Source organism: Salvelinus sp. IW2-2015, unplaced genomic scaffold (assembly GCF_002910315.2).
Source record: "Salvelinus sp. IW2-2015 unplaced genomic scaffold, ASM291031v2 Un_scaffold1173, whole genome shotgun sequence".
In the NCBI taxonomy this organism is placed as follows: Eukaryota; Metazoa; Chordata; class Actinopteri; order Salmoniformes; family Salmonidae; genus Salvelinus; species Salvelinus sp. IW2-2015.
The window spans coordinates 252,282-266,991 of NW_019942765.1; the positions used below are offsets into that span (position 1 = coordinate 252,282).

Sequence of the window (14,710 nt, forward strand, 5' to 3'; positions counted from 1 at the left end):
TGCTTAAGCTCTAAATTGCGGCTAATTGTTTTCTTATTCTACACACAATACCCATAACGACAAAGCGAAAACAGGTTAAGAAATTCTGCCACATGTATTAAAAATAAAACGAAATATCACTTCCACATAAGTATTCAGAACCTTTACTCAGTACTTTGTTGAAGCACGTTTGGCAACGATTACAGCCTTGAGTCTTCTTGGGTATGATGCTATAAGCTTTAGCCACACCTGTATTTGGGAGAGTTTCTCCCATTCTTCTCTGCAGATCCTCTCAAGCTCTGTCAGGTGGATGGGGAGCGTCGCTGCAACTGCTATTTTCAGGTCTCTCAGAGATGTTCGATCTGGGTTCAAGTCCGGGCTCTGGCTGGGTCACTCAAGGACATTCAGAAACCACTCTTGCTTTGTCTTGGCTATGTGCTTAGGGTCATTGTCCTGTTGGAAGGTGAACAATTTTAGAATAAGGCTGTAACATAACATGTGGATAAAGTCAAGGGGTATGAATACTTTCCAAATGCACTGTATAGTAAGGATGTACAGTTTAGCCAACAATACTTCATGGGAATACACACAAAATCAGGGGTGTCAAACATCCGGCACGTGGGCCGCCCTCCGGACCTCAGTGAAGACCAAATGTGGCCCTTGGCAAAATGAGTTCGACACCCCCTGCACAGCTTGCTAACATCACAGTTCTCATATGACTTGTATTCATGAAATCATTAATATTCTTCTTGAAAAACTTTTCTTCAAATTGGTAAATCATGATTGAAATAAAAGGCCACTCCAGAATGTGCAGTTTTGCCACAGATGTCTCAAGTTTTGAGGGAGCGTGCAATTGGCAAGCTGACTGCAGGAATGTCCAACGGAGCTGTTTCCAGACAATTTAATGTTATTTTCTCTACCATAAGCCGCCTCCAACGGTTGCTAGATTTTGGCAGTACATCCAATAGGCCTCACAACCACAGACCTCGTTCCTGCACATCCGGCTTCTTCACCTGTGGGATCGGTCGGTGGGTGCTGAGGAGTACACTATATATACAAAAGTATGTAGACAGCCCTTCAAATTAGTGGATTCGTCTATTTCAGCCACACCCGTTGCTGACAGGTGTATAAAAATCGAGCACGCAGCCATGCAATCTCCATAGACAAAAAACAGAAGTAGAATGGCCCGTACTGAAGAGCTCAGTGACTTTCAACGTGGCACCGCACCGTCACAGGATGCCACCTTTCTAACAAGTCAGTTCGTCAAATTTCTGCCCTGCTAGAGCTGCCCCCGGTCAACTGTAAGTGCTGTTATTGTGAAGTGGAAACGTCTAGGAGCAACAACGYRTCAGCCSCGAAGTGGTAGGCCACAAAAGATCACAGAACGGGYCCGCKGAGTGCTGAAGTGCTGAAGCGTGTAAAAATCATCTGTCCTCGGTTGCAYCACTCACTACCGAGTTCCAAACTGCCTCTGGAAGCAACTTCAGCACAAGAACTGTTCGTCTGGAGCTTCATGAAATGGGTTTCCATGGCCGAGCAGCCGCACACAAGCCTAAGATCACCATGTGCAATGCCAAGTGTCGGCTGGAGTGGTGTAAAGTTCACCGCCATTGGACTCTGGAGCAGTGGAAACACGTTCTCTGGAGTGATGAATCACGCTTCACCATCTGGCAGTCTGACGGCCGAATCTGGGTTTGGCGGATGCCAGGAGAACGCTACCTGCCCTGATGCATAGTGCCAACTGTAAAGTTTGGTGAAGGAGCAATAATGGTCTGGGGCTGTTTTTCATGGTTCGGGCCCCTTAGTTCCAGTGAAGCGAAATCTTAACGCTACAACATACAATGACATTCTAGATGATTCTGTGCTTCCAACTTTGCGGCAAAAATTTGGGGAAGTCCCTTTCCTGTTTCAGCATGACAATGCCCCCGTGCACTGTTGGTCCATACAGTGGTCCGCGTGTGTGTTCTGACTGTGTGCGTGTGTGTTCTGACAGTGTGCGTGTGTTCTGACTGTGTGCGTGTGTGTGTGTGTGTTCTGACTGTGTGCGTGTGTGTGTTCTGACAGTGTGCGTGTGTGTGTCAGGGCATACCGTGCTGATTGGCTGGCATGGCTGGGCGTGTTGACGACGGTAGGCTCGGGGGAGGGGCTCCGCGGAGGGGGTGGAGGGCTCTCGGGCTCCTCTGATTCGTCGAGAGGTTCCTCCTTGATGTGTACAGGCGGAACGGCGGAGGCGGTGAGGGGCATGGAGAAGGAGGAGGAGGAGGGAGGCTGGAGGAATGGAGGAAGATGGGGGCTGGAGGCCTGGTGGTAGAGAGGAGGATGAGGAGGGGGGAGGACAGCCAGAGGAGGAGAGGGGCAGGACAGGGGCGAAGGGTGAGGAGGGAACGGGGACTGTTGGGATGTGTTGGGGTGGGAGGATGGTGATGGTCCGGACGGGGTAGAGGAGGAGGAGGGTGGTGCTGGCTGCCTCGCTCTCTCTCTGAAAGGGGGAGATTCTGGGACTGGGTGAGGACAGGGGCTGGGCTGGTGGAGGCTGGAGCTGCTGGCTGGGCCTGGGGCATGAGCTGGAGGGGAGGAGGATGGGCAGGAGGAGGGTGGTGGGTGGACAGGGAGGAGAGGGGTTTGAGAGCGGGTGGAGGGGCAGGTTGGAGGGCATCTGGGGGAAGGGGGGCGCTGTGAGGTGCGGAGGCCGTGTTTGTGAGACTGAGGGTCGCGGTTGGGCATGTGGGGGATGGGAGTGGTGGGAGGGGGCTTGATGTGGGCATGGACATGGAAGGGGCGGGGGAGGGGCTGCTCGCGGGGCGGCTGATTGGACGAGCCACCTGGGACGACGATGATTGGCTGGGGGGCGTGTGGGCCTGTGAGACGGCTGCTGCGATTGACTGAGAGGGAGCGGGGAGGGCGGGACCTGAGACTGGGGGCCCAATGGAAGCTTTGAGGGGGCAGGGAGTGGGGGTGGGGCAGGTGAGAGGGGCCAGTTTGGAGTGGGTGGGGCCATGGATGATGGGTGGGAGCATTGCGGCCGTGGAGCGCGCTAGGTAGCGACTGGGTGGAGCCTGGTAGTCCTGGGGGTGGAGCCTGAGACATCCCCTGCAGCGGAGAATGAGGCGAGGGAGAGGGCCGCCTCTGGGGGTGGATGGACGCCCCTGATTGGATGAGAGAGAGGGGGCCGGCCTGTTGGGGCATGGGAGGTGGTAGCTGCAGTGGAAGGGAGGTGGGGGGTGCGGAGGGAGAGGGGGAGGACACCTGGGGGACCAGTGAGGGGGCTGAGGAGGACGTGGGAGGTAATGGTGGGGTGGTGGAGCGACCACCAGAGGTCCCTGGCTGACAGGACTGGATAACCGGAGGGTGCTGTGACTGTCCCTCCCTCTCTCTCTCCCTCCTCTGCAGTAGAAGCAGCTGTTGCTGGGCGGAGGAGTCCGAGTCACTCTCCCCGTCRCGGGGGCTGGGGATGGAGGGCGAGGAGCTGCGGTTGTCCTGGTCAATGTCTTTAGCGTCACTGCTACACTCCTCGTTGACGCTACGCCCGTCGGAGCTCTCGCCCTCTCCCTCGCATTCCGACGGCGAGTCGGACCGACCCAGCTCCTGTGGAACAGAGAATGGAAAAGACAGAAGTCGAGGCGTGAATGGTTGTGGTGTACACATCTCATTACAACGGAGGCAAATTGAATATACATGAAGAGAAGAATACAGCTTGGTATTAGCACTATAATAACAGACCTAGGATCAGTACTCCTCCAGGTCTTATTCATTATGATTTTAAAGGCAAAACTGATCCTAGATCAGGACTACTCTAAAAGTCTTTGTGGATACAAAGACTCATTTCCATACTACAAGCCCAGAGCTAGACAGACGCTATCCCTCAGCACATGTAGCTACCCAACAGAAACTCTCTGGTATGAGACGTAGTAGCTAAGTCACCTGGGTCTTGGACTTTTTGGCGATTGTCCTGTTGTCCGTGTCCTCGGTGTCTGAGGCTCCTCCTTTCTCTCGTTGGCGTTTGGCACACTTCATAGGAGACTCCTCCTTGATCTTCTGAAGACAATCAATCAATCAATCAATCAATCAATCAATCAATAATAGCATACTATTACTGTCATTTCCAATCAGGCTTTCATACAGATTCACCTGGTACAGAGTCTAATGAGAGGGAATCATACAGATTCACCTGGTACAGAGTCTAATGAGGGAATCATTCAGATTCACCTGGTACAGAGTCTAATGAGAGGGAATCATACAGATTCACCTGGTACAGAGTCTAATGAGAGGGAATCATACAGATTCACCTGGTANGTCTAATGAGAGGGAATCATTCAGATTCACCTGGTACAGAGTCTAATGAGAGGGAATCATACAGATTCACCTGGTACAGAGTCTAATGAGAGGGAATGGCTAAGGACCTAAACACTCATGATCCTGTCCTATGAGTGATCCTGCCTTGTTAGTGATCCTGTCCTGCCTTGTTAGTGATCCTGTCTTGTGAGTGATCCTGTCCTGTGAGTGATCCTGTCCTGTGAGTGATCCTGCCTTGTGATTGATCCTGCCTTGTGAGTGATCCTGTCCTGTGAGTGATCCTGTCCTGTGAGTGATCCTGTCCTGTGAGTGATCCTGCCCTGTGAGTGATCCTGTGTGTGTCTGTGTAAACGCAGCATCTGTGTGTGTGTCTGTGTAAACGCGGAATCTGTGTGTGTGTGTACTCTACCTTGCTGGGTTTCTTCATGGGGTCTGTCTTGCTGTCAGTGCTGTCTGTGGAGGCTGCGGAGGGGGAGGTACGGCCACTAGACCGGAGGTCCTCATTGGTTGGAGACACTCGTCCATCAGGGCTGGCTGTCTGCTTCTTACGGCCACTACGGAGCGTCGACATCTACACACACGGAGACGAGAGAGAAGCTAGGTTTGTTTTCCACCAAATGGACTTGTTGCAGTGACGAGAGAGAAGCTAGGTTTGTTTCCCACCAAATGGACTTGTTGCAGAGACGAGAGAGAAGCTAGGTTTGTTTCCCACCAAATGGACTTGTTGCAGTGACGACGTCGTGAACAATGTACCTTTTCTCCGCAGTTTTTAATTTACCGAATAAAAAAAAAAATCTAAAAGTTCAATGTGTTTTCATCGCATTTTCAACTCTACAGATAGTTTTGTCACAGAAATTGTTGAGTTAAATAGCAAATGTGTCTACTCTGGTCTTGGTGCCTGCGCTCTAGACAACAGCTCTCAGATACAGGGCGGGTAGGCTAGTCTACACCATGACATTATTATGGAGAAGAGAGAAAATATTTTTTGGGGTCAGTCAATCATCGATCACTCAATCATCGATCATCATGTCACTAGAATAAGACCCTCGATATTTATTAGAACGGAGGATCAAGATCACTGCACTTTCACCCCCCTGTGAAGTTCATCAGAACTTATTTAATCTGTAGACTAATAAACTGTATAGTAGAGGTCGACAGGTTAAATCGGCCGATTAATTAGGGCCGATTTCAAGTTTTCATAACAAATCGGTAATCGGCCTTTTTGTACGCCGATCATGGCCGATTACATTGCAATCCACGAGGAGACTCCGTGGCAGGCTGACCACCTGTTACGCGAGTGCAGCAAGGAGCCAAGGTAAGTTGCTAGCTAGCATTAAACTTATCTTATAAAAAAACAATCAATCTTCACATAATCACTAGTTAACTACACATGGTTGATGATATTACTAGTTTAACTAGCTTGTCCTGCGTTGCATATAATCAATGCGGTGCCCGTTAATTCATCATCGAATCACAGCCTACTTCAACTTCGCCAAACGGTGCATTCGTGAAAAAAGCACAATCGTACCAAACCATAAACATCAATGCCTTTCTTAAAATCAATACACAAGTATATATTTTTTTTAAACCTGCATATTTAGTTAATATTGCCCTGCTTAACCATGAATTCTTTTAACTAGGGAAATTGTGTCACTTCTCTTTGCGTTCTGTGCAAAGCCATGACCTAGAGGCTCGTATTTCTGTGTGTTTATTATAATTATATAATTAAGTCTATGAATTTGATGTCTGACTGAGCATGAGTGGAGCAGCCGAGGCTCGTAAGCATTCATTCAAAAGCAGCATTTACCTGCGTTTGGCCAGCAGCTCTTCGCAAATTGCTTGAAGCACAGCGCTGTTTATGACTTCAAGCCTATCAACTCCCGAGATTAGGCTGGCAATACTATAGTATCTAATAAAGAACAATCCAATAGTTTAAGGTATATGAATACAGATCAGATCGTATAGAGAGAAATAGTCCTATAATTCCTATAATAACTACAACCTAAAACTTTTTACCTGGGAATATTGAAGACTCATGTTAAAAGGAACCACCAGCTTTCATATGTTCTCATGTTCTGAGCAAGGAACTTAAACGTTAGCTTTCTTACATGGCACATATTGCACTTTTACTTTCTTCTCCAACACTTTGTTTTTGCATTATTTAATCCAAATTGAACATGTTTCATTATTTATTTGAGACTAAATAGATTTATGTATTATATTAAGTTAAAATAAAAGTGTTCATTGTTCATTCAGTATTGTTGTATTTGTCATTATTACAAATATATATACATATCTAAAAATATATATTTTTTTTGTTCCTCCAATAATCGGTATCGGCGTTGAAAAATGATAATCGGTCGACCTCTACTGTATACTTTCAAGATGAGTTGTAAGTCGCTCTGGATAAGAGCGTCTGCTAAATGACTTAAATGTAATGTAAACGAGTCATAGTGACAAGACCACACGTCATCGCGTGACTCCAAGTTTACTTCGATACGATGGTTATTATATCAATATTGGCGCATAGACATTTCCCACATAATTTATTTTACCGCCTAAAAAATATCCCACCATGTCGAACTAACAAATGATCTGTCTGCATTTATAAAACTGTACCTATACTTCCTGTTCCCATCACAGCTGTGGTGATTTTTTTTGTATACAGTATGACTTTACTCGCATAAAAACTGTGGATGGAAACATGACTATAGAGAAAGAAAGAGACAACAAGAAATGAGAAAGAGAGAGAAGAAAGAGCAGAGAGAGAGAAAGAGAGAGAAGAGAGAGACGAACGACAGAGAGAAAGCGATAGAGAGGGAGTCGTACCGATCCTCTGTTGCGTCGGGTCTTCATGCTATGCTTGCCGCTGAGTCCATCCTCATCCTCTTTGACGGGTTTGAACATAAACGGGGGCGGGTCCACTGGCTTCTCGATGGGAGGCAGCTCACCGTACTTCTTAAAGTGGATACGACAGTCTGTACACAACAAGATGTTCTCTCTGCCACCGTGGTGCCAGTCCTTAGAGGCTGAGAGAGACGGCAGAGACAGATGACTCATAAATATCACTACACACAGGGAGACAGATGACTCATACACACAGCGAGACAGAGGACTCATACACACAGCGAGACAGAGGACTCATACACACAGCGAGACAGGGAGACAGAGGACTCATACACACAGCTAGAGAGGGAGACAGAGGACTCATACACACAGGGAGACAGATGACTCATACACACAGCTAGAGAGGGAGACAGAGGACTCATACACACAGCGAGACAGAGGACTCATACGGAGACAGATGAACTCATACTTCACAGCGAGACAGAGGACTCATACACACAGCGAGACAGAGGACTCATACACAAGCGAGACAGAAGGATCCATACACACAGCGAGACAGAAGGACTCATACACACAGGGAGACAGATGACTCATACACACAGCGAGCACACAGAGACTCAATCACAACACAGCGGAAACAGAGGACTCATACACACAGCTAGACCAGGGAAAAGAGAGGAACTCAAAATAAGCCCACAGTCCGTCTCAGTTCGAGGTGGGATTTTAAAACGGAATCACATAACCACGACGACTGTCACGGCCAGGTCACCTGTGATGGTGTGTGTGTGTGATGGTGGTGTGGTGAATGGTGTGTGTGATGGGTGTGGTGTGATGGTGTGTGTGTGATGGGGTGTGGTGTGATGGTGTGTGTGTGATTGGAGTGTGTTTTGATGGTGTGTGTGTGTGATGGTGTGGTGTGTGGTGTGTGTGTTGTGTGATGGTGTGTGTGTGTGTATGGTGTGTGTTGTGATGGTGTGTGTTGATGTGTGTGTGTGATTGGTGTGTGTGATGGTGTGTGTGTGTGTGTGGATGGTCTGTTGTGTGGTGTGTGTGTGTGTGTTGTGTGTGTGGTTGTGTGTGTTTGTGTGGTGTGTGTGATGGTGTGTGTGTGTGTGTGTGTGATGGTGTGTGTGTGTGTGTGATGGTGTGTGTGGTGGGTGTTTTGTGTGTGGTGTGTGTGTGTGAATGGTGTGTGTGTGTGTGTGTTGGAGGTGTGTGGGTGTGTGTGTGTTGTGTGATGGTGTTGTGTGTGTGTGTGTGTGTGTGATGGTGTGTGTGTGCTGTGTGTGTGGTGAGTGTGGTGTGTGTGCCTGTGTGATGGTGTGTTGTGTGTATCAACTTACTGGTGGTGAAACAGTGGCCGGCAGGCGTAACCCTTCAGCCCTCCTGCTCACTGTCCTTCACTGTCCAAGTCATCTTCAACTGGCCTGAAACTCAGGTCCACTGGAAGGAGAAACAGAAACACACGTGTTACCAAGACAACAGTAACTGAGCTAAAAATCTAACTGTCTTCACTGGCTGAACTAAGGTCGACTGGAGGAGAAACAGTAAACACACGTTTCTAAATTAAAAAAACGAGTTTCCAGCAAAAGTACCGAAATAACAAACTCTTCAACTTTAAACAATACGATATTGTCACATTAACAGTGGTAAAGGTAAACATATTTATTAAAAGGTTGATCCCTCCAACACAGTAATAGAAAACTGTACCAAGTTGAGACAAAAAAGAGACTCCATTTTCCAAATCCATTCCTCTGAGGAGGGTGGTCTAGACAGGATGTTGACGGGGGTGGAGGGTGGTCTAGACAGATGTTGACGAGGTGGTCTAGACAGGATGTTGACGGGGGTGGAGGGTGGTCTAGACAGGATGTTGACGGGGGTGGAGGGTGTCTAGACAGGATGTTGACGGGGGGTGGAGGGTGGCCTAGACATGGATGTTGACGGGGGTGGAGGGTGGTCTAGACAGGATGTTGACGGGGGTGGAGGGTTGTGGCAATTATGCTCTGAGAGGCAGAGGAATGTATGACGGGGGTGGAGAGGTGGCTCTAGACAGGATGTTGACGGGGTGGAGGGTGGTCTAGACACAGTGATGTTGACGGGGGGGGGTAGGGGACCGGGGGTGGTTAGACAGGATGTTGACAGGGGGTGGAAGGGTGTCTATACAGGATGTTGAGGGGTGGAGGGTGGGCCTAGACAGATACCGGGATGTGAGGGTGGTCAGACAGGTGTGCGGGGGTGGAGGGTGTCTTATACTAGATGTTGACGGGGGTTGGAGGTGGTCTAGACAGGATGTTGAACGGGGGTGGAGGGTGGTTAGACAGGATGTTGACGGGGGTGGAGGGTGGCTAGCGATGAGGTGAGGGTCAGAGGATAGTTGACGGGGGTGGAAGGGGTCTGGCGGGAACGTGAGCTGGGCTGTAGTGTCCTAACTTACAGAACTCTGAGGGGGCTGTTGATAGGGGGAGGTTTGGGGGGTAGGGTTGGTGTCCTACTTAGAATCTGAGGAGCGGTGTGTCTAAGACAGGATGTTGAACGGGGGTGGAGGGTGGGTCTAGAACGGATGTTGACTGGGGGTGGAGGGTGGTCTAGACAGGCATGTGACGGGGGTGGAGGGTGGTCTAGACAGGATGTTGACGGGGGTGGAGGGTGGTCCTAGACAGGAATGTTGACAGGGGGTGGAGGGGGGTCCTAGACGAGATGTTTGACCGGGGGTGGAGGTCTGGGGCGTAAGGGTTAGTGTCCCTACTTATACGAACTCCTGAGGGGTGTTGAATAGGGTGGATGTTTGGGGGGTAGGGTTGGTGTCCTACTTACAGAACTTGGAGGAGGGTGTCTAGACAGGATGTTGACAGGGGTGGAAGGGTTAGTGGACACTTACAGAACTCTGAGAGGAGGGGGTCTAGGACGGGATTGTTGAACGGGGTGGAGGTTTTGGGGCGTAGGGTTAGTGTCCATCCTTACGAACTCTGAGGAGGGGGGTCTTAGACGGGATGTTACGGGGGTGGAGGTTTGGGCGTATGGGTTAGTGTCCTACTTATCAGAACTCTGAGGAGGGGGGTCTAGACGGGATGTTGACGGGGTGGAGGTTGGGGCGTAGGGTTAGTGTCCTACTTACAGAACTTGAGGAGGGGGGTCTAGAACGGGCATGTTGACGGGGTGGAGGTTTTGGGGCGTAGGGTTAGTGCTACTTACAGAACTCTGAGAGGGGGGTCTAGACGGGATTTGACGGGTGGAGGTTTGGGGGCGTAGGGTTTAGTGTCCTATCTTGACAGAACTCTGAGAGAGGTGGTCAGATGGGATGTTGACGGGGGTTGAGGCGGTGCGTGTCTTGATGCGTCGGAACACAGGCTGGCGACGGTGTCTACGGTGGGCCCTGGACGACGCTGCCTCAGGAGTCTTCTTCCAGTAGTAGTAGAAGGTTATCAACTCACCCTGCAAGGTAGACATGGAGAGGGAGGATGAGAGCAGGACCTCTGATAGCAGGACCTCTGATAGCAGGACCTCTGATAGCAAGCCTCTGATAGCAGAACCTCTGATAGCAGGACCTCTGATAGCAGCGACCGCTCTGATAGCAGGACCTCTGATAGCAGGACCTCTGATAGCAGGACCTCTGATAGCAGAACCTCTGATAGCAGGACCTCTGATAGCAGACCTCTGACATGCTCACCTGTAGGCACCAGTAGAATCACACACACAATGAGTCTCCAATTCCCCTGTGTTGTAACTGAAGAGTAATTACTAAGCAAGTAAAGAGGGGATAGATTCAGTTTCATAAATTAATAAATTAACCAAACCCAAAAAATGTATTCCACACAAATAACATTTGTAAAAATAATTTTTTTTTTTTTTTTTTTTTACCAATTGTTAACCATTGCATGGGAAAAGGTCACTGAGACCACGACTCGAAGGTCACTGCGACCACGACTCGAAGGTCACTGCGACCACGACTCGAAGGCACTGCGACACTGACTCGAAGGCACGAGACACGACTCGAAGGTCACTGAGTCCACGACTCGAAGGTCACTGCGACCCACGACTCGAAGTCACTGCGACCACGACTCGAAGGTCAATGAGACCACGAACTCGAAGGTCACTGAGATCCACGACTCGAAGGTCACTCGCCACAGACTCGATAGGTCAACTGCGACCCGAACTCGAAGGTCATGAGACCACGACTCGAAGGTCACTGAGTCCACGACTCGAAGGTCACTGCGACCCGACTCGAAGGTCACTGAGAGACCATAACGACTCGAAGGTCACTAGCGACCCACGGACTCGAAAGGTCACTGCGACCGAACTCGAAGAGGTCACTGCGACCAACGACTCGAGGTCACTGAGACCACGACTCGAGGTCACTGAGTCACGACTCGAAGGTCCTGAGTCCACACTCAGGTCACTGAGTCCACACTCCAGTCACTTGAGTCCAACATCTCCAGGTCCTGAGTCCACGACTCAGGTCACGAGTCCATGACTCCAGGTCACTGAGTCCACGACTCCAGGTCACTGAGTCCACGACTTCCAGGTCACTGAGTCCACGACTCCAGGTCACTGAGTCCATGTCTCCAGGTCACTGAGTCGCATGACTCCACGCAGTTTAGCTAGTAGCCAGTACGTTTGTGCTGCTGCTGTGGTAATGTCTGTCCAACCCGGATTAAGCAGGAAGGCTGAAAGCTGGAGCAGAGAAGGCTGGAATGCTGGAGGCAGGACGGCGGATAAGCTGGGAGGCAGGAAGGCTGGAAAAGACTGGGAGGCAGGAAGGCTGAAAGTTGGGAGGCAGGAGGCTGGAAAGCTGAAAGCTGGGAGGCAGGAAGGCTGGAAAGCTGGGAGGCAGGAAGGCTTGAAAGCTGGGAGGCAGGCAGGCTGAATGCTGGGAGGCAGGAAGCTGAATGCTGGAGGCAGGAAGGCCTGGATGCTGAGAGGCAGGAGGCTGAATGCTGGGAGGCAGGAAGGCTGGAATGCTGGGAGGCAGGAAGGCTGGAATAGCTTTGGGAGGCAGGGAAGGCTGGAAAGCTGGAGGCAAAGGAAGGCTGGAAAGCTGGGAGGCAGGAAGGCTGGGAAAGCTGGGAGGCAGGAAGGCTGGAAAGCTGGGAGGACAGGAAAGGCTGGGAGGCAGGAAGGCAGGCTGAATGCTGGGAGGCAGGCAAGGCTGAGTGCTGGGAGGCAGGAAGGCTGAATGCTGGGAGGCAGGAAGGCTGGAATGCTGAGAGGCAGGAAGGCTGGAAAAGCTGGGAGGCAGAAGGCTGGAAAGTGAGGCAGGAAGGCTGGAAAGCTGGGAGGCAGGAAGGCTGGAAAGCTGGGAGGCAGGCAGGCTGAATGCGGAGGCAGGAAGCTGAATGCTGGGAGGCAGGAAGGCTGGATGCTGAGAGGCAGGAAGGCTGAATGCTGGGAGGCAGGAAGGCTGGAAACTGGAGGCAGGAAGGCTGGAAACTGGGGGCAGGAAGGCCTGGAAAGCTGGAGAGCAGGAAGGCTGGAAAGCTAGGAGGGCAGAAGGCTGGCAAGCTGGGAGGGCAGGAAGGCTGAATGCTGGAGGCAGGAAGGCTGGAAAGCTGGAAGGCAGGAAGGCTGGAAAGCTGGGAGGCAGGAAGGCTGAATGCTGGGAGGCAGGAAGGCCTGAATGCTGGGAGGACAGGAAGGCTGGAAAGCTGGGAGCAGGAAGGCTGGAAAGCTGGGAGGCAGAAAGCTTGGAAAGACTGGGAGGCAGGCAGGTTGGAAAGCTGGGAGGCAGGCAAGGCTGAATGCTGGAGGCAGAAGGCTGAATGCTGGGAAGGCAGGCAGGCTGAATGCTGGGCTATAGGAGCAGCGCTGCTGAGGGCTGCTGGGGTGGCGGGCAGCTCAACGGGAACAAAAGAACATGTCAAGGAGAGCTTTGCTGCTACAAATAGGGAGTGAAATGGTTTCCTCTCGCCCTCCGCGGCTGGAGGAGTCAATTGAACTTTAATATCAAACATTCAAGAGCCTGGGCTGTGTGTGTGTGTGTGTGTGTTGTGTGGTGTGTGTGTGAGTGAGGACTGTGTGGGGTTATTTTGAGTGTTGTGATTATTCTCAGTGTGTGTGTGTGTGTGTTGTGTGTGTGTGTGTGTGTGTGTTGTGTGTGTGTGTTGTGGTAGATGAGGACTTGTGTGGGTTATTTTGAGTGTGTGTATTATTCTCTGTGTGTGTGTGTGTGTGTGTTGTGTGTGTGTGTGTGTGTGTGTGTGTGTGTGTGTGTCCATGTTAGCGCTGGCAGAGAGAGAGTGAAACAGGGAGTGGAACCCGTTGCACAAAAGGGCCGGACATAAATCAATGGCGGAGTGAAAATATTAACACACCGATATACCGAGGGAGGATGTCTGTGCTCTTTACCGAGGGAGGCAGTCTGGCCACATTAACTAGTGCTCTTTACTGAGGGAGGCTGTCTAGCCACATTAACTAGTGCTCTTTACCGAGGGACGGCAGTCTGCCATATTAACAGTGCCTTTACAGAGGGAGGCTGTCTGCCACATTAACTAGTGCTCTTTACCGAGGGAGGCAGGTCTGGCCACATTAACTAGTGCCCTCTTTACAGAGGGAAGGCTGTCTGGCCATATTAACTAGTGCTCTTTACTGAGGGAGGCTGTCTAGCCACATTAACTAGTGCTCTTTAAACCGAGGGAGGCTGTCTGGCCACATTAACTAGTCTTTACTGAGGGAGGCTGTCTGGCCACATTAACTAGTGCTCTTAACAGAGGGAGGCCTGTCTGGCCACATTAACTAGTGCTCTACTACCGAGGGAGGCTGTCTGGCCACATTAACTAGTGCTCTTTACTGAGGGAGGCAGTCTGGCCATATTTAACTAGTGCTCTTTACCGAGGGAGGCTTGTCTGGAGGCCACATTAACTAGTGCTCTTCACCGAGGGAGGCTGTCTGGCCACATTAACTAGTGCTCTTTACCGAGGGAGGCTGTCTGGCCACATTACTAGTGCTCTTGTACCGAGGGAGGCAGTCTGGCCACATTAACTAGTGCTCTTTACCGAGGGAGGCTGTCTGGCCACAATTAACTAGTGCTCTTAACAGAGGGAGGCTGTCTGGCCACATTAACTAGTGCTCTTTAACCGAGGAGGCTGTCTGGCCACATTAACTATGCTCTTTACAGAGGGAGGCTGTCTGGCCACATAACAGTGTCTTACTGAGGGAGGCTGTCTGGCCACATTAGACTAGTGCTCTTTACTGAGGGAGCTGTTGGCCAACATTAACAGCGCTCCACGGTGTTAAAGGGTCCTGAACGGTGTATTAAAGGGTCTGAACGGTGTTAAAGGTCTGAACGGTGTTAAAGGGTCTGAAAGTGTTAAAGGGTCGACAGTGTTTAAAGGGTCTGAACGGTGTTAAAGGGTCCTGAACGGTGTTAAAGGGTCTGAACAGTGTTAAAGGTCTGAACAGTGTTAAAGGGTTGAACAGTGTTAAAGGTCTGAACAGTGTTAAATGGTCTGAACAGTGTTTAAAGGGTCTGAACAGTGTTAAAGGTCTGAACAGTGTTAAAGGGTCTGAACGGTATGTTTAAAGGGTCTGAACGGTGTTAAAGGGTCGAACGGTGTTAAAGGGTTGAACGGTGTTAAAGGGTCTGAACCAGTGTTAA

At 50.4% G+C, this 14,710-nt stretch overlaps 2 protein-coding genes across 3 annotated transcripts in view; both read right to left on the reverse strand.

Annotated features, from left to right (window-relative positions):
* LOC112069963 (arginine-glutamic acid dipeptide repeats protein) overlaps positions 1-8,539 on the reverse strand; it is a 13,059-nt gene extending 4,520 nt beyond the window's left edge. Inside the window, exons 1-5 of one of the 2 annotated variants that reach the window (XM_070438786.1) lie at positions 8,463-8,539; positions 7,102-7,301; positions 4,682-4,843; positions 3,901-4,011; positions 2,069-3,564 (exon numbers count right to left, since the gene is read on the reverse strand). In XM_070438786.1, coding sequence (XP_070294887.1) covers positions 2,069-3,564; positions 3,901-4,011; positions 4,682-4,843; positions 7,102-7,179 — 1,847 coding nt within the window. In that variant the 5' untranslated portion in view covers positions 7,180-7,301; positions 8,463-8,539. Of the gene's footprint in view, positions 1-2,068; positions 3,565-3,900; positions 4,015-4,681; positions 4,844-7,101; positions 7,302-8,462 lie in introns of both variants that reach the window. The other variant, XM_024137367.2, reaches the window with a different exon arrangement.
* A 1,131-nt stretch (positions 8,540-9,670) lies between these two features.
* Positions 9,671-14,710, reverse strand: part of LOC112069967 (arginine-glutamic acid dipeptide repeats protein-like) — a 31,433-nt gene continuing 26,393 nt past the window's right edge. Inside the window, exons 3-4 of the mRNA XM_024137369.2 lie at positions 10,433-10,551; positions 9,671-9,761 (exon numbers count right to left, since the gene is read on the reverse strand). Coding sequence (XP_023993137.2) covers positions 9,671-9,761; positions 10,433-10,551 — 210 coding nt within the window. The remainder of the gene's footprint in view (positions 9,762-10,432; positions 10,552-14,710) is intronic.